This window comes from Micromonas commoda, chromosome 5, assembly GCF_000090985.2.
Source record: "Micromonas commoda chromosome 5, complete sequence".
NCBI classification, from domain to species: Eukaryota; Viridiplantae; Chlorophyta; class Mamiellophyceae; order Mamiellales; family Mamiellaceae; genus Micromonas; species Micromonas commoda.
In genome coordinates, this window is record NC_013042.1 from 138,244 (window position 1) to 161,658 (window position 23,415).

Here is a 23,415-nt window from a genome sequence, read left to right on the forward strand (position 1 = left end):
GAAACCCGCCCTAGCGCGTCCTGCTACACACGCGCGTCGCCGGCTAGGTCCGGCTGACGCCACGCGCGGCTAGATATGACGGTGGACGGGCACAGCTGTCGCATGAAAGTTTGGTCCAACCGAGAAGTATGGCGCGCAGCTCGCCGCAGCTGCTCGAGACGGGAAAATCTCGACGGTGCCACCCGCACGGTTCAGAGGGCACCTGCCGAGGTCGCCCCCACGCGACAGACGACGTCGCTCCGGCGTTCGCTGACCTCGGCCGTGGCGGCGGCAGCTCGAAGCAGAGTTCTAAAACCGCCCGTCGTCGCGCGTCACCGCGGCGACGCGTTGGGCACGAGCATGGCATCCCTCTCGCTCGGATGCGCTCAATTGTCGGCGGCGTTTAACCCAGCGACGTGCCTCCACCGCTCTCGCGCGTTCGCGCACGCGCCGGTCCACCCGACGTCAGCCGCCGTCCCGGCGCATCGGCGCGCTCGAGTCGTCGCGTGGACGACGAGCTGGCGCGCGCGGAACCTCACCGCGACGCGGGCCGTGGCGGAGCCCCGGGGATCCTCAGCGAACAAGGAGGACGACTGGGACGAGGACGAAGACGAGGTGGAGGACGACGAGGGCTTCGACGACGACCACGACGGCCCGGCGTTGGGAGGTGACAAGTTCGTGAAGATGACCCACACGGAGCTGCTGGTGATGACCCCGGAGCAGCGCAAGGAGTATCACAAGCGCTCGGTGCTGGAGGGGCAGATTCGCGCCAAGAAGAAGCGCGAGAGGCAAAAGGTGAGTCAGCAGCGGACCGTTCGACCCGCTCCGTTCGACGCGAGAGGCGGCTGCGATGCGTTTGCATTCGCGCTCCACACCACGGTCTTCGCTTTCCGCGTGATTAACCAATACTGGCACCAGCCTGAAACAACACTTGGTTCCATGGGGAACACCCCCGTGATCGAAGAAAACAGTTTCGTCTCGGTTGGCGCCGAGCGTTTAATGATGGAAGCGACTTTTCACCCGGACCCGACTTTTCACCCGCCTCCCTGCACGTCACACGTCACACGTCACCCCACCGCATCACGTGCGTGCACTGACTGACGTTCATCCAACTCCGCTCCGGTCAAACAAACGCAGCACGAGAGCATATCCGGTGAAGTTTTCCGCCCCCGCGAGCGAATCAAGTCCCAACGCGACTTTCAGCGAGTCATGAACCAACAGGGTAACAACTTCAACGGCAAGCTCATGCGCATAAAGTACTGCAGCAACGAGGGGTTGAAAGACGTGGACTGCACTCGCATAGGGATCAAGGTTCCCAAGAAGTTCGTGAAGCGCGCGGTGGACAGGAACCTCGTGAAGCGGCGGATCCGCGAAATATTCAGGCGCAACAAAGACGCGTGGCCCGCGAGGACGGACCTCATCGTCATGTGCAACGAGACGACGTTGAAAGCCAAATACGAGGACGTGAAGCGCGAGTTTTTATACTGGGGTACCGAGTACGTGCCGCGAATGGCGAGCAAAAAGCAAGGAGATCGCGGCGTCAGGGGCGGAAGCAAGGGGGAACGCGGAAAGAAGGCCGCCCCGCCAAGAGAAGACACGGATCGCGCGGCGTAAATGTACGAAGGTAGTAGACTCTTTCATCGACGCCTATTCGACGGGAAGCTTGAGGTGCGCGAGGAACGCGACGGTCGCCTCCCACGTCTCATCCGCCGCGCCGTTAGCGTCATCCCCGGTTTCGTGTTCATCCTCGGCCCACGAGCTGAGCCGCCTGTTGGTTCGGCCGGCTACGTCCAAATCCTCGCATTTGGCCCTGGCGTCCCTGATCAACTGGGCGCGTTGCGTCTCCGTGGCTGTGCACATCAGTCGAAGCGCAGCCTCCGCGCGTCGAAGCCTCGACTTACCCGCGGCCACCTCCTTCTTGAGCTGATCCCTGTGCTCCTTGACGCGTTGGTGGTGTTTGACACGCTGCGCCTCGTTGTCCTGCCCCGCGAACGCATCCATGGAGCGGAAGTACTCCTCAATCTCAGCCTCGCGCTCGTGAAGGCTCTCGCTCGCGCCCTTGAGCTCCAGCTTGAGCCTGTGAATCTCCGCGTTTAGCAAATTCGCGTCGCCCGCGAGCGCCTCGGCTCTTTGCCATCCCGCGCGAGCCTCCGTCGCGTCTCGAGCGGCGTCCCGAGCCTCGTTCTCGAGGAAGATCATCGTCTCCTTGGCGTCGGCGAGATCCTTCTCGGCCGATCCGGCGCGAGACCTCGCCGCCTCGACGTCACCCTCCAGCGCCCTCACCCTCGCGGCGAGCGCCTCTTTCGCGTCTCGGACGTCGAGTAGGTCCGCCTTCTCCGCGCGTTCCACGGCGGCGATGTCCTCGCATTTCGCAGCCTTCACCTCCAGCTTGCGAAGCGCGGATTCGAGCGACACGATTCGCCCGTCAGCCTTTGCGAGCGCGGCGTCCTTCTCGTCGATGGCCTTTGTCGCCTGGACCAGCGCGGCGTTAGCCTCCGCGACGCGCGCTTCGAGGTGGGCGAGCTTGCGCCGAGCGACTCCCTCGCGCCTCGCGGACTCCGCGGCGGCCGCTTCGGACGTCTTCATCTCCGCCTCCAGCTCTCGTTGCAACTCGGCGATGACAGCCTCGTTGACGGATTCGTCACCCGTGAGCGCGCCCGGTCGTCGCATCGGCCTCTCGCGTATCGCCTCGGCCGCGCGCCGCCTCGCCTTGTCGAGCTCGTCCGCCAGCGCCTTGGTCTCGCGGTCGAACTTCTGCCTGGATTCCCACAGCTCCCTCGCGAGTCGCGCGTTGGTTTCATCCGCCTTGGCGGCGTTTTGTTCCGACGCCATCATTCGCTCCACCGCCGTCGACTCGGCCTGCTGCAACTCCTTCGCCAGGTCCGCCAGCGCGCGCGCGCCGCGGTCCTCAGCCTCCCTGAGCTGCGCCCTGAGCCTGCGCTCGTTGTGCGACGCGGTCATCAGCGAAACCTCCGCGTCTTCCGCGCGTTTCTTGAGCGGATCGAGCTCGGCTCGCAGCCGCTCGACGGAAGCCTCGGCGGAGGCTCTCAGCTCCCTCACGTTCTCCGCGTGAAAAGCCTTGGTCTTCGTGAGCTCCGCGTCCAGATCCGCGGCGGCCGCCGACATCGCCTCGGCGTCCGCGCGCGCCAGGTCCAGACTCACGCGAGCTTCGGCGAGTGAAGACTCCAGCTCGGTCACCTTCTCCGACGAGGAAGACGCGGCGCTCTCGGCGGCGGCGGCGGCTCTCGCCGCCTCGAGCTCCGCCGCGTGCGTCAGCCCCGCGGCTCGCGCCTTCTCCTCCGCGGCTCGTACCCTCGCGGAGGAGGCTTCGACCTGCGCCGCCCACGCAGCCTCCGCCTCTTCCTTGGCGGCGGATCGCGCCCATTCAATCGCCGCGTCCTGCGCGTCGTCCGCCTTGGCCAGCTCCTCCCTCAACGACGCGAGCTCCTCCCTCAACGACGCCAGCTCCTTCTCCGTGGAAGCTCTCTCGGCGGTCCACCCATCCGTGTCTTGGGGCGAGACCGCGCGCCCGGAGTCATCCGCGCGTCCAGACGAAGCCTCCGAGGCTTCGAGGAGCGTTCGAACTTTGGAAATTTCCACCGCGTGCGTCTCGCGAAGCTCCGCGACCCGGCGGTCGAGCTCGTCCTTTTCCTCTCGAGTCCCCGCGAGTTCGCTACGCGCTAATCGCAGCTCCGCGCTCGTCGCCTCGTGCGCCGCGAGTGACGCCGCGAGTTCCTCCGCGGCGGCGCGGTGCGTGCCCATCGCGTCGTCGCGTCCAGCCTCGCTCGCGTCCAGCCTCGCTCGCAGATCCGCCGCGTTTGGCTCAGCCGCCTCGGCTCTCGCGCGAAGCGTCTCGCGTTCCTCGCGAAGCGAACTCGTCTCGCGGTCCGTCGCCTCGTCGGCTTCCTCGACGCGGATCGCCAGCGCGCGTCGCTCGCGTTCCTTCGCGCGCGCCAGCTCGGTCGCCTTCCCAACGTCCGCCAGAGCCTCGTCAAGTTTACGTCTGAGCTCGTCGATCTCGTCGGCGGCGTCGACGAGCGATTCCTCGGCCGATCTCAGCGCGCCCTTCCTCGCCTCCGCCTGCGTCAGCATCCGATCGATGCGCGACGCTTGCGACATGACGGTGGTCTCCAGCGACGTCTTTTCGGCGACGAGGGACTCGTTGTCGCGCGTGGCGGCCTCGAGTCGTTCGCGAAACGAAGCCGCGTTCTCCTCAGCCTCCATGACGCGAGCGCGATCCCTCGCGACTCGGATCTTCTCGGCGACGGCGTCGGCTTCGCGGGCCTTCACCGACGCCCTCTCCCGCTCCTTCACGCCCTCGAGCTCGAGCTTGAGCTCGTCAATCTCAGTTCGCAGCCCCGGGACGATCTCCGATTCGTTGAGCTCGGTGGTCCTCTCCATGGCCGCGGCCCTGTCGACCGCGACGGAGAGGGACTGCGCGTATCGGTCCCTGTCTCGCGCGCACTCCTCCAGCTGCGTATCCTGTTGCTTCACCGCGGCCATCGCGCGGGTCAGAGCTTGCTGTAGCGATTCGAGCCTCTTTGCGGATAACATCGACGAGACCGAGGGCTTGGTCGCCATCCTGTTGCCGTCGGCAGCCCCGAGCGGGGTCCTCGACTCCGCCCCATCGGCCTCTTCCGATGGTGAGGCGAACCTCGGCAAGCTGAAAAAACGCTCCGCATCCGATAGCCCGGCCTCCTTATCCTGCGACGACGACCGCGAGGGCTGCGCGACGGGGGCGCGCACGCGCTCGCGAGGCGCCTGCTGACCGAACGAGGGCATGCGCCACGTGCCGCGCGGCTGTTCAATGACCGGCAGGTGTCCACCGGTTCGAGGTAAACAGAGCCAGTAGTTCCCCCCCGGCGAAACGCCCCGTCTCATGACGCGAGGATGAAATTTTGACCGCGCGACCGCGTTCCTAAAACAGATCGTTGCGACCGAGGAGGCGTTCAGTGAGGCGGGCGGCCCCGGTCCTGCGCGTGCGAGGGCCCTTCGGCGACCATGGCGAGCGCGGTGAAGGTGTATCTGAGAACGCGCCCCACGGACAATGTCCAGGGCTCCTTCACGTGCGTGCCCCCTAACCCCGAACCGGTCCCCCCCCGCCGAGGAAAACCGGATTCCGCGCTGGGACCCCCCTTCGCGACCTAAAATTTCGGCATCTCCCCGCTCGTCGGCGCTCGCATCTGACCCTTCCCCTACGCCCCGATCCCGCCTCCCACCGACAGCCTACAACCCGACGGTAAGTCCGTCGCCATCCAGGTCAAGAAGACGGACAAACCGCGGGGCACGGGCCACATCAACAACACCGCAGACACCATCAAGTTCCGCTTCGACGACATCCTGCTGGACGCCAGCCAGGAGACCATCTTCGGCACCTGCGCCGCGGACGTGTGCGATAACGTGCTCACGGGTTACAACGGCACGATCTTCGCGTACGGACAGACGGGCGCCGGTAAGACGTACACCATGAGCGGCGACGTCTCCGCCGCGTACAACCAACGCGGCATCGTCCCGAGGGCGATCCACCACCTCTTTCACGAGTCCGAGCTGCGCGGCGACAAGGAGATCGAGGTCAGGGTGTCGCACCTCGAGATTTACAACGACGTCATGTACGATCTCCTCGCCGACGACGTGACGCAGGCGGATAACCTGCAGATCGTGGACAGGATCGACGACCCGCGCTTCCCCGAGACGTTCGCCGCGGGGACGGGCGCTCGCGAGACGGTCATCAAGGGCCTGACCAAAAAGTACTGCGCCAACGAGGCTGAGGCGCTGGCGTACTTCTTCGCGGGCGAGGCTAACCGCGCCACCGCGTCGCACATCCTGAACAAGACATCCAGTAGATCGCACTGCATCTTCACCGTCTACCTCGAGTCTCGCGGCGTCGGGGATTCGAGCGAGAAGACCACGGTGGCGAAGCTCAACCTCGTGGACCTGGCGGGTAGCGAGCGCGTGAAGAAGACTTCGGTGTCTGGACAGCAGCTCAAGGAGGCTAACTTCATCAACCGATCGCTGACCTTCCTGGAGCAGACCGTAAACGCGCTGGCGAGGTTCGGGCAGGACAACGTGCCGAACCCCAAGGTGAACGTGAGAAAGCCCGGATGGAACAACGACACCACGCTGCCGGAGAATGCCCAAAATTTAGCCTCCAAGCAGGCGGCGAGCAAGCAGTCCGCGGCGATCCGCTCGGGGCTGGAGGGGACCCTCCGCCGCACGGCGACTCCCGCGCCCATCGAGGTGGACCCTCACGTCAGCGCGAGGCAGTCGAAGCTCACGCACATCCTCCGAGATTCGCTCGGCGGTAACTGCAGGACGACGCTCATTGCTTGCCTCTGGCCGGATGTCGAGCACGCGGACGAGACCGTGTCCACGTGCAGGTTCGCGTCCAGGGTGATGACGCTGCAGACCAAGGCGGTGGTCAACGAGTCCAAGGACCCGAGGGTCATCATCAGGAAGCACGAGAGGCAGATCCGGGAGCTCAAGCAGGAGCTCGCGATGCACGACACGTTCGCGGGGAAGGCTCCCGTGAATTACGGCGAGATGGGCGAGGTTGAGCGACAGGAGCTGAGGCAGCAGGTGGGAATGTTCCTCGACGGGGACATGCCCGTGGACGACCTGCCGTGCGAGTCGCTCAAACAGGTCCGGGAGATATTCCGCATCCTGAAGCACAGCTACAGGGGAGCCAAGACGGAGCTGGAAGACGCGCTCGCGAAGGGTCCCGCCGACACAGCTGTCGCAGCCGGAGCCGACGCAGCTGTGGACGCCGAGGGCGAGGAACCCCCGACGGAACCCGAGCCGCCCGCGGCCGACGAGGAGGAGGGCGACGCCGAGGGCGAGGTGGGCGACATGGACGCGGAGGGGTCCACGTTCAACGTCGGCGTCGCGCCGCCCGATTTCGTACCCCCCCCGGAGACACCCGCGGCGACGGCGCCGCTCCCGTCGGCGGGCGCCACCGGAGCCGCGGAGACGATGCGCGTGGGGTTCAAGGGCACCGACGCCAAGGCCAAAGCCGCGGCGTACGAGGGGTACAAGGCCAAGGTGGCGCCGGAGAAGGCTGGCGAGCTCGCCGGTATGCTCGCGGATCTGCGGGCCAAGAAGCGCGAGCTCAGGGAGGCCATCGCGACGTGCAACGCGGCCAAGGCGGAGATCGACGCCGTGGCGAAACAGCTCGAGGAGACGCGACTCGCCGCCGCGCGGGGTGCCGAGGAGGGTGCCGAGGAGGGTGCCGAGGTGCCGACCAAGCCACCGCCGCCCGGTGACGTGGACGTCATCGACCAGGAGACGTACGACGCGATGGCGCGCGCGAAGCAGCGCAAGGGCGACTACCGCAGGGCGTTTGAGGAGGTCAAATCGCTCAAGACGGCGGTGACCGAAATGTCCGACGAGGTGCAGCAGTTCCGGGCGGTGTTCGTGAACGAGTTCCAGGCTTGGTACGACAAGGGTGGCGGGGCGGAGTTTCGGCTGGAGGATGAGGAGGAGGACGAGCTCGACTACGGCGAGAAGTTTGACCACCTGGAGATGCAGCTGCACCTTCGCGACGATCCCGAGTCGGGGGCGTACTTTCAGAGCAAGAAGCTCATGCGCTCGGGTAAGACGCGGCCGGGAGTGGATAAGAGCGCGATGAGCACCATGCGCATGAGGGTCAGCGGGGGTACGCTCAAGGGAGGATCGAAGAAGGAGTGGGATCCCCGCGACACGGCTCCCAGGCCGCGATGACTGTAATTTTTCATTCGAAAGTCGAGCGAACAACAACTCGCACTTCGTCGTCATCAGAACATACATTTTCTGTAAGTCATCGGATTACCTTTGGCTGTCTGGAAATAGATGTTATCTTGAACCATCCACCACTGAGCCATCCACCACTTTGTCGAGGATCGATCGTCTTGGTTTCACCAATGTGTTGCCGAGAGTGAGGAGGCGCGCGTGAAGCGCCGCTTTCGATGTCTGCTTTAGCTTTTTTGGGCTCTTCATGCGCTCCTTTGGGCTTGCTCTTCTCGTCCCACTCCAAGTATTCCCACAACCACCCTGGCTTGCTGAATAGGAACAATGCAAGCCCGCAGCAACCCACGAGGTACGCGAGGATAGTGAAGGTATTCCATTTATCTCTCATTGTTTCGCCCCACCACCATGACCCACCGAAATAATTGCTGTCAGGACTCGGACAGGCAATTATATCACTCGCGACAATCACAGGGTCGTGCGGTGAGCGAATCTCGACTCTGAGAGCGAGGTCCACCGGTGGGTAAAGTGAAGGCCACTTGTGGTGGCATGTTAAATAGGGGTTGTAGTAAAGCGGCGTGCACGCGTGCTTCTGAACTTCCTCGTTGAACACAAACATCAAACCATTCAAATATGTAGCAAAGTGGCATCTACCATGGTAGTACTCTTCTTTCCATTGATGAACCGTAGCAAACGTGAAGTTCTGTTCGCCGATGCGAACTGTCAAAGCCCTGCCGCCTTCGCTCGGGTGGATTGACGGAGTGTGAAAGTTTTCAATCTTCGCGGCGACCATCACCTTGTCTTCGTACCGTTGCATGTCCCCTCGACCGGGTTGCAATTGGGGCAGGGATGGCTCGAATGTCTTCGATATCTCCAGTTGAAAGGTGGGTTCGTACGTCAGGGGCTGTATTTGGTTGGCGTCATTGACATCTTGCTCGAGATACAGCGTCGGGAGTTGTCGAGATGTCCAATTAGACTCATATTCCTTTGCGAGTCCTCCTTGCCATTTCTGCACCGCGTTGTTGTAGTCCCTGATTTGACCGGGGCCTGGATCTGTTATGTACATGATGTAGAGCACCAGAAGGGCTATCGAGCCGCCGACATACATTAAGACGCATAAAATACCTATGATGTGTCCAATGAACACCACATGCACCGCGTATTTCCCATTCTTACGACTTTCATCGTAATCAGCACATGAATAGACGAAGGCATAGAGTGTTATAAACTTGTAGATGCCAAAAGTGGTTGCCAAGCAACACCCAAGACAACCACCATGATCATCAGCATCAGCATCATCACTAGTGAATATGCGCGGAAAATCGAAGTCTGGATTGGGCGCGCCGAAAATGAGTCTGCGCAAGAATGAGCGGATCGGATCGATCGTCCACTTGATGGGCCCGGAGTACTTGTAGAGGAGCCCGGGAATCACAAAGAGTAGGTAAAACCAAAGTTGTACGCCAAGAAATGCTGCGAAGAACGCTGCGAAGAGCGGGATCCCGAAAACGCACGCACACAAATGCTCTCCAATAGTCATCTCCGGCTCGTCATCTCCAGATTCTGTACTGGACCCTGCTGTCTCGCTCTTCTGAAAACATGCCTTGCACAACGGGTCGTCCGAGCGCAACTGTTTGGGCTGGAATACCTTCCGGGGTCTTAACCTTGCGCACTGCGAGCACGTAACGTAAGGTGCGCTCTCCTCGCCCTCACCCATCAGTCCGTCCCGTCGTCAAGATCCTCGGTGTCCACGTCGTCCGTGCGACTTAAAAGATTGAAAGTTGAGTACACTGTTCGTGCCGGTCGCATCTGGGTTGCAGCGGTTTCCACCTTTGACGAATGTGAAGCAAACGTCGTCAAAAATCGCACCACGTCGTCATCGGAACTTCATCGTCAGACCCGTGCCGCACCGACCCATGGACAGGCTCGACCGCATCTTCCAGGAGGCGCAGAACCGCGCCGCCTCGGAGGACGGCGGGCCCAAGCGGGGGCTGGAGGCCGCGCTGGCCAGGGACGGGGAGGACGACGCGTCGAAACGCGCGGCGATGTCCGTCGCCGATCGCGTCCTCGCCGACTACGAGCGGGGCGATTACTTCTCGTGCCTCGGGCTGCCTCCGCCCGATTGCGACGACGCCGGCCGCCCCGTGTGGGACGTGACGGACGCCGCCATCAGCAAGGCGTACAGGCGCGCGTCCCTCGCGGTGCACCCCGACAAGAACCCGACCCCGGAGGCCAAGGCCGCCTTCGACAAGCTCAACGACGCGGTCAGGGCGCTGCGCGACGACGTGCGGCGCGGGGAGGCGCTCCGGACCTTCGCCGACGTCGCGTTCAAGGAGAAATGCCGCGCGAACCCGGAGCTCATGGCCAAGGCGAGAAAGGATCAGGAGAGAAGGGACGCGGCGGACTACGGCGCCGCGATACGCGCGCAGCAGGCGCAGCAGCTGGAACGGGCCATGGCGCGACGCGAGAAGGTTCACGCGGCGCTCAGGCGAAGGCGCGGCGGGGACGACGACGCGAGCTCTTCCGACGCGTCCACCGACGGCGACTCGGACGACGCCGCGAGGGAGGTGGACGCCGAGAAGAAGAAGAAGAAGAAGGGCGAGGGGAGCGGCGGCGGCCGGGTCGAGGCCGAGAGGGGGGCGAGTTCGGCGGCGGCGGTCGCGAACGGCGGCGGCGGCGACGTGAAGCGGCGGAGGTTCGGAGTCGGGGGAAGGCGAGGCGGCATCCGCGCGGCGAAGGAGGATTCGGACGAGGACGACGGCGGACTCGCGCGACCGGTGCTCGGAGCCAAGAAGAAGCCGCGGTTCATCATGTGACGTTCTTAGCTCGTGACGTTAATCTTCATTAATCGGGGGCGTGTCGACATCCATCCGCGTCGGGTCGTTAAAGTGATGATACAGGCGGGATCTGATCGACGGGGGAGGCGACGCGCCTCGGGGGGCGGCCGTCCTCCGCCGTTCGGTCTCTCAGTCGAGGCTCTTGATCTTAGAGACCACCTTGCCGTACATGTCCTTGAACTCCTTGGCGTCGTCGTCGCTCATCTTATCGCCGCCCTTCTGCGCATCCGGGAGGACCAGCATGCAACTCGTGGGCCGCTTGGTCTGGCCGGCGGCGCCGAGCTCCTCCTTGGAGTGAACGTAGATGTAGGGCACGTTCGACTCCTCGCACAGGATGGGGATGTGCGTGATGACGTCGATCGGGGAGATGTCGCCCGCGATGACGCAAAGCCTGTGTTTCGGTGAGGGGTTCGGGAAGGAGGAGCGTCGGTCAGCGCATTTTTCTCAGGGTGATGGTTTCTCGGCGTTTGGGTTAATTGCGTCTCGGGCGCTCACCCCTTGGTGTCCTTGCGGAGCGCCTTCACCACCTCCTTCACGCCGCGCTTCACCTGCTTGTGCTTGGAGGCTACATTCGATGGATGGGATGGATTGGACGTCAGCGTGGAGAACATCGGGCGAGCGTGGGCGGCCAATGCCTTGGGAGCGGGGGCGGCGGTTGGGTTTTTCGCGCACCTTTCTTGACAACCTTGAGGATTTTCTTGTGGAAGCCGATGTCGGCGAGGGGCTTCGCGATGGCGCAGACGGGTCTGAGCTCGCCGCCCTCGTCATCGTCGTTCTCCTTGTTCTTGGAGGGAGTCTTATCCTTCTTCTCCTTCTTCTCCTTTCCCATGTTTTCTGCGTCCCTTGCTCAAACCTAGCTTTCTTTTCGTGGCAACCGCCGCCGACCGATGCAACGCGGGGGTCTCTCCGAGGTTACCCTGCTGAAAGAGAGGGGGATCTGCGCGGCTCGACGTTAACGATCGACACGCGAGCTTACGATGCGGCGAGCACCCGAGGCTTTACCGGCGGGACGACGCGCGCGAAGTGCAGTGATGCGGCGGCGGTGAATTTTCTCGATTTACCAAAAACGCGACGGCATCTGCCCACCGGCCGCCAGTTCGAATTGCGCAATTACATTGCAATTACGGCTTCATGATGCGCATCGTGTGCATGACCCGCGGTGAAAATGGGGCTAATTTGCGGTTTGATTTTTAGACTCGTCAGCGCTAGTCGCTCTCGTCTCCTTCCAGGATCCTCCTCGCCCTGTCGGCAATCATCCTTCGCCTCGCGGCCGAGACGCTCCCACCGCCGCTCCAGTCCTTCTCCCCGCCCCCGACGAAAGGCGGAGTCCGCTTGGGCGAATCCCGCTCCGCGCGTCGAGTCGCCGCCACATCCACATCCAAAGCCGACGAGGATTTGGCCAAATCGCCGCCAAATGACTCATCGTCTGACGACGCGCTCAGAGACCCGCCGCGCGATTCCTTCGCCGAGTCGTCCCTACCGCACGACGCCACCGCCGGCGGCGGGGGCGTCCGCTGCTTCGTGCCGCCGCCGCGAGAGGAGGAGGAGGACACGGCGCCCCTCACGTTCGGGTCCACCCGTCCGAGAGGCGACGGCGGCATCTCCTCGATGGTCACGCCGCCGGCGACGGTGACGCCCTCCCTTCGTTCCCCCCCTCCCTTCGCCGCCCTCCGCCCGGCGTCCATCGCCTCGTCCTCCGTGGTGACGCCGCGTTCCCCCTCGCGTTCCCTGGAGCCCCGCGAGCCGTTACCGTTACCGTTACCGTTCGATCCGGCGCCGGCGAGGAACGCGATGACCAGCGTCATCGTCAGCATCGTTCGTCCAGCGTACCCGGTTCCGCTCCACACGAAACCGACGATGGCCAGCTGCACCCTCCGGTCGTGAAGCCACCTGCCCGCGTACCACGTCACCGCCCTCACCGCGACGTCCCCCGCGGCGGGACCGAGCGCCGCGACGAACGGCGGGACGGTAAACAACGCGCACCAGAGGAGCGCGACGGTGTACCCTAAACCCAAAAACCACACCCTCGCCGCCGCGGACGCGAACCACAGCAGGAAACAAGCCTTGAGCGTGGTCACAGGGCGGTCCCATCGCACGATAGCCTCTATAGCGATCCACGTCTCCGCGGCGAGTGGGGCCCTCGCCGCGGCGCTCGCGGCGACCCATCCGCCGAACTTGGCCGCCATCAGCCGGACCCTCGCCTCGCGTTTTTTCCTCGTCGCGCCCGTCGCGGCTTCCATCGCGGCGGCGTCCATGCCGCCGAGCCCTCCAAGGCCGAAGCCGAGGTTACGGCGGACGCGCTGGAAGAGCCTGGTGAACAGCGACGACGCGAGCGCGAAGATGAACGCGTAGCACGCGACCGTCCCGGCGGGTAAGGGCATCTGCCTCAGGCTGCCGACGCAGAGCATGAGGTAAAAGCCGCCGCCCGCAACCTTGGCGGTGCGCGCGGGCCGGCGCCAGTGCACGAGGTCGTCGAGCGACGCCGCGACGCCGCGACGGGGTTTGTGCATGGCGATCGCGCCCGATGGGGTCCGACCGTCGTCGTCGCCGCTCGCGCCCCCCAGGGAGTCCCGGCGATGATGACGGGGATATCTCGGGGAGGTTGGATTCGCGGTTTGATTTTTGGCGCGTCGCGGGGACGTGGGTGGGGAGAGCCCGATGAACGGCGCGGGTGACGGGGTCTGCGCCGGGGGTTGGGCGCCGGCGAGCGCGCGAGGCGCGGTGCCGGGCTTCGGGGTCTTGTGCATCGCGTTCGAGATGGCCTCCTGCGAGGATGACGAGGGACGGGCGGGGGTCAACAGGCGTCGCGACGCGACGTTTGGAGGAATTTTAACATCACGACCAACGGTTCCCCCCGGGGGGTTGCTCCCGGGGTGAGAGGGAGAACTCCGGCGCCCCGCCCCAAGCCCCGCCGGTGCGCGCGGGGGGAATATCGGGTCACGCTCGTACCTCAAGAGCGGCGATGCGGGTCCGAGCCAGCCTCTCGCGGTCGTTCGCGGCGCTCTCGCGCGCCCTCCATCGCGCCGCGTCCCTCTCCCGCTCGGCGCGCTCGTGCGCGAGGTGGTTCGCGACCGTCTCGAGCTCCTCCCTGAGGCGGTCGGATTCGAGCTCCGCCTGCCGCAGTCGCTCGCGCTCCCTCGCAGCCATGGCGTCGGTCCACGCCCGTGCGTGCGAACGCCGCGGAAGGGCCGTGGACGGGGCAGCGCACGCGCAGTGTGACCGTCCGCAACCTTCCGTCCAGTGTGGAAAAAAAATTGATCGCCCGCGCCCTTCCTCGGCACAAGTACGCACGAGGTGCGTGCCGACCCGTGCACAGAGGCTGAGCCACCCACTCACACACGAACCCGGGTCGAGTGAAATGCAAGCCGCGCACGCGCGTCTTCGCGCGCATGTTCCACGCCGGACGCCGTCGCGCTCTTCGAACGCGCACCGGCGACGCGCGCTGCGGGTGCGGGCGGCGTCCGCGAAGGATAAGGACGACGTCATCGTCATCGGTGCCGGGTGGGGCGGGCTGGCGGCCGCGAAGTGCCTGTGCGAGGCCGGATGCTCGGTGACGCTCATAGACGCCATCGATGATCCCACCGGGGCGACGCCGATGCTGACGAAGACCGGCAAGCCGTTCGAGCCCGGCACGCGCGGGTTCTGGAAGGACTATCCCAACATCGTCAGCTTGACGCGCGAGCTCGGCATCGCCGAGGACGAGGCGTTCACGGAGTTTACCCCTAGCGCCTTCTGGTCCCCCGACGGCCTCGAGGCGACCGCTCCCGTCTTCGGCGACTCCCTCGCGCTTCCATCGCCCCTCGGTCAGGTCTTCGCCACCTTCGACAACTTCAAGAGGCTCCCCCTCGCCGATCGAGCATCCATGGTCGGCCTGCTCTACGCCATGCTGGACCTCAACCGCGACGAGGCGACGTTCGAGGCGTACGACAGGCTCACCGCGCACGAGCTCTTCATACGCATGGGTCTGAGCAAGAGGCTCGTCGACGATTTCATCCGTCCCACTTTACTCGTCGGCCTGTTCAAGCCCCCCGAGGAACTCAGCGCCGCCGTCGTGATGGAGCTGCTGTACTATTACGCCCTGGCGCACCAGGACTCTTTCGACGTGCGATGGATCAAGACCAAGTCCATCGCGGAGGTGCTCATCGCGCCCTTATGCGCGAAGCTGCAACGCGAGTACGGCCTGAAGGTGATGGGCGGGACGTTCGTGAATGAAGTGGACGTCGACGAGGGTGAGAGACGCGCCACCGCCGTGCGTTGGGTGAACAAGAGCGGCGAGGAGGGCGAGTTGGCGGGTGCCGACGCCGTCGTCTTCGCGTTGGGCGCCAAGGGCATGAAGAGCGTCGTGTCGAACTCCCCGACGCTCGCGCGCGTGGCTCCCGAGTTCAGCGCGGCGGCGAGCCTCGGCGCCATCGACGTCGTGGCGGTCCGGCTCTGGCTCGACCGCTTCGTCGCCGTCGAGCACCCCGCCAACGTCTTCTCGAGGTTCGAAGAGCTCAGGGGCGCGGGGGGCACGTTCTTCATGCTGGACCAGCTGCAGAAGGACACCGAGGTGGAGCTGTGGGGCGGGAACGAGCCGCGCGGATCCGTGGTCGCGTCGGACTTTTACAACGGCACCGCCATCGCGTGCATGAGCGACGAGGACATCGTGGGCCTGCTCACGGAGCGGCTGTTACCGGCGGCTGTGCCCGGATTTGCTGGGGCCAAGGCGCTCGACTACGAGGTTCGAAGGTATCCCGGCGCGGTTTCGTGGTTCTCGCCGGGATCGTACCCCAAGAGGCCGCCGCTGGAGACGTCGATCGCGAACATAGTGTGCGCGGGTGATTGGGTTCGGATGGGTGAGGCGGAACACGGCGCGAAGGGTCTGTGCCAGGAGCGCGCCTACGTCTCGGGCTTGGAGGCGGGAAACTCGCTTTTAAGGCGCGGGGTGGTGCGCGGGGGGGCGGGGCGAGGCCATCCGGTGATACCGATCCGGCCGGACGAGGCGCAGGTGGTGTTCGGAAGGGCGCTGAACAAGCAATTCATGGACGCGGTCACGCCGTTCGGCCTGGCGTCGCCGTGGATACGCTAGCTGAGCTACTAAGTTTAGGGCATCAGATGGGCAATCGTAGCGGCTTTGGTCACGAAATAACTGAAAATTAAATATCATCATCAGTCCGCGGTCTTGCTAATCATGTATGTACAAGAAAGCGCGCTCTGGCGTCTAAACGACGCTGATGAGCGGCTCGTCCTCGGCCTGCTCGCGGCGAGCCCTGTGAGCGCGCATGCCCACGAGGGCGATGCCGGCGAGCGCCGCAGTCGCCGCGATAACCGCCCCGACGGTTTTGTAATCCACCGCGCCCGCGCCCGCGCCCGCCGCAACCTCAGGGCCCGCGCCGAGCTTCGCCATCGCGGCGCCTCGCGCAGCCGCGTCCTCCTCCGCGGGCCAAACGATGACCTCGCCCTGAACCTTGAGAGCGGGGAGGGAATCATACCACGCCGCGAGCTCAGCCTGCGTCATCGCGCTGACGGCGCCAAGCTTCGCGTCGTCCTTCTTCTCACTCTCGAGGCCATAGTCGTAGTCATCGCCGCTGGGCAGGGGGTTGAGCTCCTCCTCGTCGCCCTTGCCGTCCTTGTAGAAGTCCATGGTCCCGTCGGGCTCCCTAATGGCCTCGGTGTCCTCGGGGATCTCGAGGCCGGCGATGAAGTACTGGCGGCGAAGCTCGGCGCTCATGCCGAGCTCAGAGTCATCCTTTTTCTTAGAGTGCTTCTTGGAGTGCTTCTTGGAGTGCTTGTGATCGCCAGTGTAGAAGTCCATGGAGTCGTCAGCCGGCTCGATGGCCTCGGTATCACCAGGGATCTCAAGACCAGCGTTGAAGATCTGCCTGCGCTCCTCGGGACCCATGCCGAGCTCGGAGTCATCCTTCTCGGAGTCGCCTTGCGGGGCGCCATCCTTGTAGAAGTCCATGGTCCCGTCGGGCTCCCTAATGGCCTCGGTGTCCTCGGGGATCTCGAGGCCGGCGATGAAGTACTGGCGGCGAAGCTCGGCGCTCATGCCGAGCTCAGAGTCATCCTTCTTCTTAGAGTGCTTCTTGGAGTGCTTGTGATCGCCAGTGTAGAAGTCCATGGAGTCGTCAGCCGGCTCGATGGCCTCGGTATCACCAGGGATCTCAAGACCAGCGTTGAAGATCTGCCTGCGCTCCTCGGGACCCATGCCGAGCTCGGAGTCATCCTTCTCGGAGTCGCCTTGCGGGGCGCCATCCTTGTAGAAGTCCATGGTCCCGTCGGGCTCCCTAATGGCCTCGGTGTCCTCGGGGATCTCGAGGCCGGCGATGAAGTACTGGCGGCGAAGCTCGGCGCTCATGCCGAGCTCAGAGTCATCCTTCTTCTTAGAGTGCTTCTTGGAGTGCTTCTTGGAGTGCTTGTGATCGCCAGTGTAGAAGTCCATGGAGTCGTCAGCCGGCTCGATGGCCTCGGTATCACCAGGGATCTCAAGACCAGCGTTGAAGGTCTGCCTGCGCTCCTCGGGACCCATGCCGAGCTTGGCTTCCTTGATCTCCTCCTCGTCGCCCTGCGGGGCGCCATCCTTGTAGAAGTCCATGGTCCCGTCAGGATCCTCGATGGCCTCGGTGTCCTCGGGGATCTCGAGGCCGGCGATGAAGTACAGGCGGCGAAGCTCGGCGCTCATGCCCAGTTTCGCCTCTGTCGTTCCGTCATCCTCGTGAACGTCGACGATGGACGCCCAGCCGTTGGTGTGCTGAGCGAGGACGTGCACCTGCGCGGGGTCCTTGGCGGCGGCCGTCACGGAAGCCGCGACGTTAGCGTTGGACGCGTCGATGGCCACTTCGATGAAGACGTGCGCGTGAACCGGTCCGATCACGGGGGCGTCGCCGCTGTTAATCGCGGCGACGGTGTGAAGCTCCGCGTCGGTGGAGACGATGATCCGCTCAAACCTCTGCATCATCTTCTCGATCTCGGTGCGCTCCGGCACCGGGTAGACGGCGAAGGCGACGTTGGCGACTCCTTTTTGGGACGCGTCTCCCTCGTAATCGGAGTGGCAGTGGAAAGCGGACTCGTCGTAGTCGAGATCGGCGGCGAGCCCGGCGCAGACGTGCTCGACGTCAACCGTCTCGGTGGTGACCCGCGCGAGGGTGACCTCGCCCATGAGGATGTACTCCGTCTTGAGCAGCGAGATGTCCTCGAAGACGACGCCCGCGGCGCCGGGCTGCGAGTGAACGACGTTGAGAACCCCGGGGAAGACGCGGGGACGAACGTCGCCGTAGGACGCGCTCCACGGCGCCTCCACCGTGACGCGCACTTGGCGGGGCTCGTCGGGTCCCAGCGTCGGGACGACGGGTTCGTCTGCGTGTTCGTCCGCGTGTTCGTCGTGAGCGTGTTCGTCGTGCTCGTGGCGTTGGTGTTCGATGAAATCTTCGGTGTGGTGCTCGATATCCTCGGGGTCAAAGTCGACGGAATCGACGAGGCCGTCGACGGCGTCGGGCGACGTCTCGAGCTTCGTGTTGAAAGCGGACCAAACCTGGGATCCCCACAGCGCGCCAGTCTGATCCGCGGCGTCCTGCGACGAGTGAACGATGTCGTGGTCGAAGGGCGGGAGCTTGGTCTTGACGTCGCGGATGAGGCACCGTCCGTGCATGCGCTCCTCGAGGTGTCTCCTCGCCTCGGGAGCCTTGAGGGTGGCCATGACCTTCTCAGCCTGGTCGAACGAACGCACGCGGGTGGCGTAGGTGACGAACGCGTGGAAGCGCGCAAACTGCGGCGTGGGCGTCAAGCCTTGGGCCATCGCCCTGAGGCTGCTCAGGGTGGCGTGATCCGAGACGTCCGACTCCCTAAACTCCGCGACGATGTCCGCAAACTTCGCCTCGTCCTCCAAGCCAGTCACCGCGAAGACGATGACGTTACCGGTGACGGGGGACTCTTCAGGGGGAAACTCGGGCAGCAGCATGGATCCCACGGCGGCCACCTTCTTATCCTCGGCGGCGGTCACGGTGCCGTTGCGGTAGCACGCGATGTGCTCCGTCGGGACGTCCAGGTCGCCCGCGAGCGCTTTGCACACGACGTCGATGTCGACGACGGCGGTGTCGACCGCGTCGGAACCGTCGCCCGGGATGACGATTCCGCCGATGAGGACAAAGTGCGACTTGACAAAGGCGATGTCGTCGGCGGCGACGCCGGTGGCCTGGCCCACGTGGTCGCCCTTGGCGATGGTGGCAAAGGCGGGGAAGATGTCGTCCCTCACTTGTTTCCTGGCGGTGTTCATCGGCACCTGGATCGTGGTCCAAACGTCCGGCTTGAACTCGCCGTCGCCCAGGGCGGAGGCGACGTGGTGGTTACGCTTGAGGAGTCCGAGCGCCGCGGAGGCGTCCATCGGAGCGTTCCACAGCCACTCGGTGCGATTGGCCGTCACCTCCGCGTCCACCTCCGTCTCGAGCGCGACGTGAGGCGGAAGCCTGTACACGACGTTGCGAATGAAAACCTGTCCCTGCATCGTCTGCGAGAGCAGCGCCTGGTTGTTGAGATTCTTCAGCGCCGCCATCACGTAGTCGGCGTTTTTCCTGGAGTGGACGTCGATGGCGTAGGTGAGCCTCGCGTGGTGGCGGATGTACTGCACGATCGGGTAATGACCGCCGCTAAGAGCCGCGACGGTGTCAAAGTCAACCTCGGAGGAGACCACGGAGAGGTTGATCCTGCTGATGAGGTCGGCAAACTTGGACTCGTCGTGAACCTCGGTGATGGCGAAGACGATGACCCGGCCGGAGACGGGTTCAACCTCGCCCTCGCCGAGCCTCGGGGTGCCGTCGGGTTTGCCCAGCGTAGACTCGGCAGTGAGGAAGACGTCGGCGGTGCCGTTCCCGTAGCAGGCCATCTCGCCGCCCGTGTCCGAACCCGGCCCAACGTCGAGGTCCACCTCGAGCGCGCGGCACAGCTGGTCGATTTCGGCGTAGGTTGAGATGGTGTCGGGGACGATGATGCCGCCGATGATGACAAAGTGCGAGTGGACGTGGGCGATGTCGTCGTCGACGACGCCCGTCGCGCCCGAGCCGGTGACGATACTGGCGAGCGTGGGGAAGAGCTGCTCGCGGACGAACTGTCGCTCGACGTTCATGGGCACCTGGATGGTGACCCAGACGTCTCGCCGCTCGCCGCTGGGGTAGTCGTGGACGGACTCGCCCTGGCCGACGGCGGCGACGGAGGTATCCTCGTTCGCCTCCTTGTTCGCCTTGCGGCGGAACCAGGGCATGGAAAGCGCGGCGGCGGCGGAGTTATCGTCGCCCCACCTGTCCTCCTCGTCGTCGTCGTGGGAGGTGTCCAGCTCAGACGCAAACACGGCAGATTCGACAAAACACTCCTGGCCGCACGCGCCCTGGATGTATCCACCCGCGGAGGGCCTCGAGAGGATATCCTTCACGGTCGCGGAGGTCCCGTTGACGTTGTCGACGATGAACTCGACCCTGGCGTTGTGCCTGAGGAAGGTGAGCTCCCAGGTCTCGGCGCCCGCGACGGCGACGGCGGCGGGGAACTGGGAGTCGTAGTCGAACTGGCCGTCCATCGAGTTGGCGGCGTAGTCCATCTTCTGCGCGAGTCGCATGAACTTGTCGTGGTCGTAGACGCCAAAGACGGCGAAAGAAAATTCGACACCCTTGAGGGGGCGCGATGGGTCGTGAAAGTGGGGCAGGTTGGTCTTGGTGCGACCCTCGCGGAGGCGGCTGGACCCCGTGGGGTCCACGGCGCCGACAAAGTCCTCGTTGATGTCGATGTTCTCGAGGTGCTCAAACTCCTCCCACGCGCCGCCGCCGACGACGCAGTGCATCTGATCGCTGTTGACGTTGAGGTCCGCGGCGATGGCGGCGCAAATCTCGTGGTTGTCGTTCGCCACGTGCTCGGGGTCCAGGTGCGGGAACTGGATTCCGGCGACAAGGGAGTACTGCGTGTGAAAGGAGTGGATGTTCCCCATGCCCACGTTTTGCAGCGCGGGGTCGTCGGCGAGAATCTGCGAGAGCGCGTAGCGGATGTTGTCCTTGAACGCATCCGCGAACTGCATCACGATCGGCGCCATGACGGAGACGACAACGGCGTCCTCGTGGCCCGCGAGGTTCTGGCCCATCTCGGCCACCACCGACTTGGATTCGGTAGTCTCAGACACCGGCCTTCGCAGCGCGGGGTGGACGGACGTGAGCTCATCACCGATCTGCGCCGCGGTGTACGGGGAGGTGGCGCTGAGATCCTTGATCTCGCGAACCACGCACTTACCCGAGACGCGCTGGGAGATGAGCTCGCCGGTGACTCCGGAGACGAGCAGGTTGATGACGGAATCGACGACAAAGTCGTTGGGGGCGCGAACCGCGTAGGTGAGCATCGCCTTGTGCCTGAGGAAGGACATCTTGGGTCGCACGGATTTTCCGGCCACGGCCTTGGTGAGCTCCTTGACGGTGGGGAACTTGGTGCGGCCGCTGCCGTCTCCCAGGTTGACTTGATCGGTGTCAAAGTCAGCCTCGGCGCGCATCTTGCCCGCGACTTCGTAAAAGTCCGAGGCATCGGACACACCAAAGACGGCAAAGGCGAACTCGACGCCCTCCTGGCCGCCGGCCGGGTACTCGGGCACGGCGCCGAGGCGAGCCGTCTTGTCGTGCTGCTTGACAATCAGAGGGGACTCCAGCTTCTCGCCCAGCGGCGCGCTGTACTTCTCGGACAGCGCCACGGCGTTGGTCGCGGAGCACTCCATGTGCATGCGCAGGACGCCGATGTCCGCGGCGATCGCGTCGCAGACGTCGTTCTCGTCGACGTCGGTTGGGGCCACCTTCGGGAGGACGAGCCCGCCGACGAGCAGCCACCTGGCCTGCACGAAGCCCACGTCGTCGGCTCCGACGAACTGGGCGATGTCGGCGTTTGCGCCAATCTCGTCGACGATGGCGCCCTTGATCATGTCCTCGAGGTCGGGGCCGGAGGAGGACGGGTACACGGGCGCTTGGATGGTGACGTAAACCTCGTGCGAGCCCTCGCCGAGCTCAGCCTTGGCGTCCTTGTCGTCGGAGGGCTTCTTAGCGTCGGAGGAGGGCTTCTTAGCGTCGGAGGGCTTCTTAGTCGTCTCAATAGGGATCTTCTCAACCTTCTTGGAGAGCTTCTCGAGGTCCTTCTTAGCATCCTCGAGCGCCTTGGCGTTGGCCTTGGCGTTGACGTCGGCCAGCGCGTGAACCTTCTCGGCAGCCGCCGCGCCCCTGACTGATTGCTCAGTGGCGTCCCGGATCGTCTTCGAAGTTTTTTCGTCGGCGAAATCCTTGCCGCCGGTGCGGAGCATCTCCGACTGCATCGCCTCGTACGCGAAATCGACAGCCTGACGCGCCTTGGCTAAACCAGTCTTGGTCGCCGTCAACGTCTTGGACGCGTGCTCGACGGACTCGATGGAATCCTTCAGCTCGGCGTACGCTCGGCGGAGCTCCTTTTGATTTTTGGATCGCTCCGCGAGCTTGGTTCGCTCTTTCGCCCCCTCGAGCTGCGCGCTGGCGTGCGCAAACTCGAGCGATCCGTCCTCCACTGCCGTTTGCGTGGCGTCGAGCTCGTCGACGGCGTTGAGCAGCTCCTTACCGGTGGCGGTGAGCCACGGGAGATTGGCGGCGGCGTCGTCTCGAAGTTTCTCGAGCTCAGCCGCGGCTTTGGCGTATCTCGACTCGGCGGCGTCGGCGCGGCGTCGCGCGTCGCGCGCAGCCTCGCGCGCGGACTCCACGGCAGCCTTGGACACCTCGGCGTCGGAAACCTCGTCCTTGGCGAGCTTGGCGAGGTCCTTCTCGCGCTTGCCCACGCGTTTGGTGAGGTCCTCGGCGCGAGCGCGGAGTTCAACCTCCTGCGCTCGGAGCAGCTGGTTCTCGGACCTGGCCTCGTCGAGGGACTTGGCGGTGGCGTCGAGCTCGCCTCGGAGCGCGGCGGCTTCGAGATGCGTCTTGGAGAGCTCATCGGACGTCTTGGAGAGCTTTTCAGACACTCTCTTTTCCGCCGCGTCGCGAGCTCTGAGCTCCTTGGCGAACCGGGCGCGGGCGTTCTTCGCCTCGGCCTTGGCGTCGGCGGCGTCGCGCTGCGCGGACTCGAGGGTGGCCCTCAGCGCCTTCTCCACCGTGGCGGACTTGGCCTTGCCGCCGTCGTACTCGGCCTCGGCGGCGGCTTCCGCTCGGACGAGCTCGTCGGCTCGAGCCTCCGCCTTTTCGAGCCTGCGCCTCAACGCCTCGACGGCGTCGGTCTCGCTCTGGTGTTCCGCTCGGCGCTGGGCGTGGATGCGCTCGAGGGCCTCGGCGCGGCCCTGCTCGCGGCCGGCCTCGTGCGCGGCGGAGATGGAGTGAACCGCCGATTCCATCGCGAGTTTGGCCGCTCCCGAGAATTCGCCCGAGCGCTCATCCTTCTTCGCGATTGTCTTCTCCGCCTTGGCGAGCGCGGCGTCGAGGCGCTCGAGCTCGGCTTTGGCCTCCTCGGCAACCTTGCGCTGGGCGTCGGCGTCGTTGCGAAGGGCGTTGGCCTCGCGGCGGGCCTCCGCGATCCTCGCGGTGGCGCGGACCTGCCTTCGCTCGATCTGTCGCTGGAGCACCCGCGCGGCGCGGCGTTCCTCGACGCGCGAGGCGGAGAGGACGTCGTGGTGCGCGCCCGCGCGGGTCTCGCCGACGCGCGAGCTGGCCTTATCGGTGACGCGCGCGTGATGCCTCGCGATCTTGTGCTCGGCGTTGGCGGTGGCGTGGCGAGCCGTGATGCGCGCGCACGCCGTCGGGGAGACGCCGGGCGGGCACGGCCCGTCCGCGGACGCATCGGCCGCGGTGGGTCCGCCACCCGACGATGGCGACGAGGCGTGGGCGACGACGTCGTGGCCGCGCTCCTCGCCCGTCGCTGCGACGCGCGGTCGCGCGTGGAC

The 23,415-nt window shown here is 64.9% G+C and overlaps 9 protein-coding genes across 9 annotated transcripts; 4 read left to right on the forward strand and 5 right to left on the reverse strand.

Moving 5' to 3' along the window:
• Positions 1 to 75: 75 nt before the first annotated feature.
• Positions 76 to 1,447, forward strand: MICPUN_58332 (predicted protein; the record flags this gene model as incomplete). Its single annotated transcript, XM_002501961.1, has 3 exons — positions 76 to 960; positions 1,117 to 1,406; positions 1,441 to 1,447. 3 exons carry the CDS (start codon positions 76 to 78, stop codon positions 1,445 to 1,447), a joined length of 1,182 nt encoding a protein of 393 aa, XP_002502007.1.
• A 179-nt stretch (positions 1,448 to 1,626) lies between these two features.
• On the reverse strand, positions 1,627 to 4,482 carry MICPUN_100355 (predicted protein; the record flags this gene model as incomplete). Its single annotated transcript, XM_002502335.1, has 1 exon — positions 1,627 to 4,482. The coding sequence occupies one exon, from the start codon at positions 4,480 to 4,482 to the stop codon at positions 1,627 to 1,629; it is 2,856 nt and encodes a 951-aa protein (XP_002502381.1).
• A 498-nt stretch (positions 4,483 to 4,980) lies between these two features.
• KLP1 (kinesin-like protein KLP1) lies at positions 4,981 to 7,695 on the forward strand (the record flags this gene model as incomplete). Its single annotated transcript, XM_002501962.1, has 4 exons — positions 4,981 to 5,045; positions 5,205 to 6,045; positions 6,217 to 6,735; positions 6,793 to 7,695. The coding sequence occupies 4 exons, from the start codon at positions 4,981 to 4,983 to the stop codon at positions 7,693 to 7,695; spliced, it is 2,328 nt and encodes a 775-aa protein (XP_002502008.1).
• A 76-nt stretch (positions 7,696 to 7,771) lies between these two features.
• Positions 7,772 to 9,412, reverse strand: MICPUN_58335 (predicted protein; the record flags this gene model as incomplete). Its single annotated transcript, XM_002502336.1, has 1 exon — positions 7,772 to 9,412. The coding sequence occupies one exon, from the start codon at positions 9,410 to 9,412 to the stop codon at positions 7,772 to 7,774; it is 1,641 nt and encodes a 546-aa protein (XP_002502382.1).
• A 199-nt stretch (positions 9,413 to 9,611) lies between these two features.
• On the forward strand, positions 9,612 to 10,511 carry MICPUN_100357 (predicted protein; the record flags this gene model as incomplete). Its single annotated transcript, XM_002501963.1, has 1 exon — positions 9,612 to 10,511. The coding sequence occupies one exon, from the start codon at positions 9,612 to 9,614 to the stop codon at positions 10,509 to 10,511; it is 900 nt and encodes a 299-aa protein (XP_002502009.1).
• A 150-nt stretch (positions 10,512 to 10,661) lies between these two features.
• MICPUN_76839 (predicted protein) lies at positions 10,662 to 11,340 on the reverse strand (the record flags this gene model as incomplete). The annotated part of the gene is made up of 3 exons (XM_002502337.1): positions 10,662 to 10,923; positions 11,028 to 11,097; positions 11,205 to 11,340. Coding segments are annotated over 3 exons (468 nt in total), but the record flags the coding sequence as incomplete, so codon positions are not given.
• A 44-nt stretch (positions 11,341 to 11,384) lies between these two features.
• Positions 11,385 to 12,416, reverse strand: MICPUN_108209 (predicted protein). Its single transcript, XM_002502338.1, has one exon. It carries the CDS (start codon positions 12,344 to 12,346, stop codon positions 11,738 to 11,740), a length of 609 nt encoding a protein of 202 aa, XP_002502384.1. The 5' UTR covers positions 12,347 to 12,416; the 3' UTR covers positions 11,385 to 11,737.
• Positions 12,417 to 13,299: 883 nt separating this feature from the next.
• MICPUN_108210 (predicted protein) lies at positions 13,300 to 14,045 on the reverse strand. The gene has a single exon (XM_002502339.1). It carries the CDS (start codon positions 13,677 to 13,679, stop codon positions 13,470 to 13,472), a length of 210 nt encoding a protein of 69 aa, XP_002502385.1. The 5' UTR covers positions 13,680 to 14,045; the 3' UTR covers positions 13,300 to 13,469.
• MICPUN_58339 (oxidase) lies at positions 13,300 to 15,698 on the forward strand. The gene has a single exon (XM_002501964.1). The coding sequence runs from the start codon at positions 13,891 to 13,893 to the stop codon at positions 15,598 to 15,600; it is 1,710 nt and encodes a 569-aa protein (XP_002502010.1). The 5' UTR covers positions 13,300 to 13,890; the 3' UTR covers positions 15,601 to 15,698.
• Positions 15,699 to 23,415: the final 7,717 nt, after the last annotated feature.

What these genes read in the sequence shown, in the direction of transcription:
- MICPUN_108210 (XM_002502339.1), bottom strand. Translation starts at nt 13,679, where the DNA reads ATGGCTGCGAGGGAGCGCGAGCGACTGCGGCAGGCGGAGCTCGAATCC.
- MICPUN_108209 (XM_002502338.1), bottom strand. Translation starts at nt 12,346, where the DNA reads ATGCTGACGATGACGCTGGTCATCGCGTTCCTCGCCGGCGCCGGATCG.
- MICPUN_58339 (XM_002501964.1), top strand. Translation starts at nt 13,891, where the DNA reads ATGCAAGCCGCGCACGCGCGTCTTCGCGCGCATGTTCCACGCCGGACG.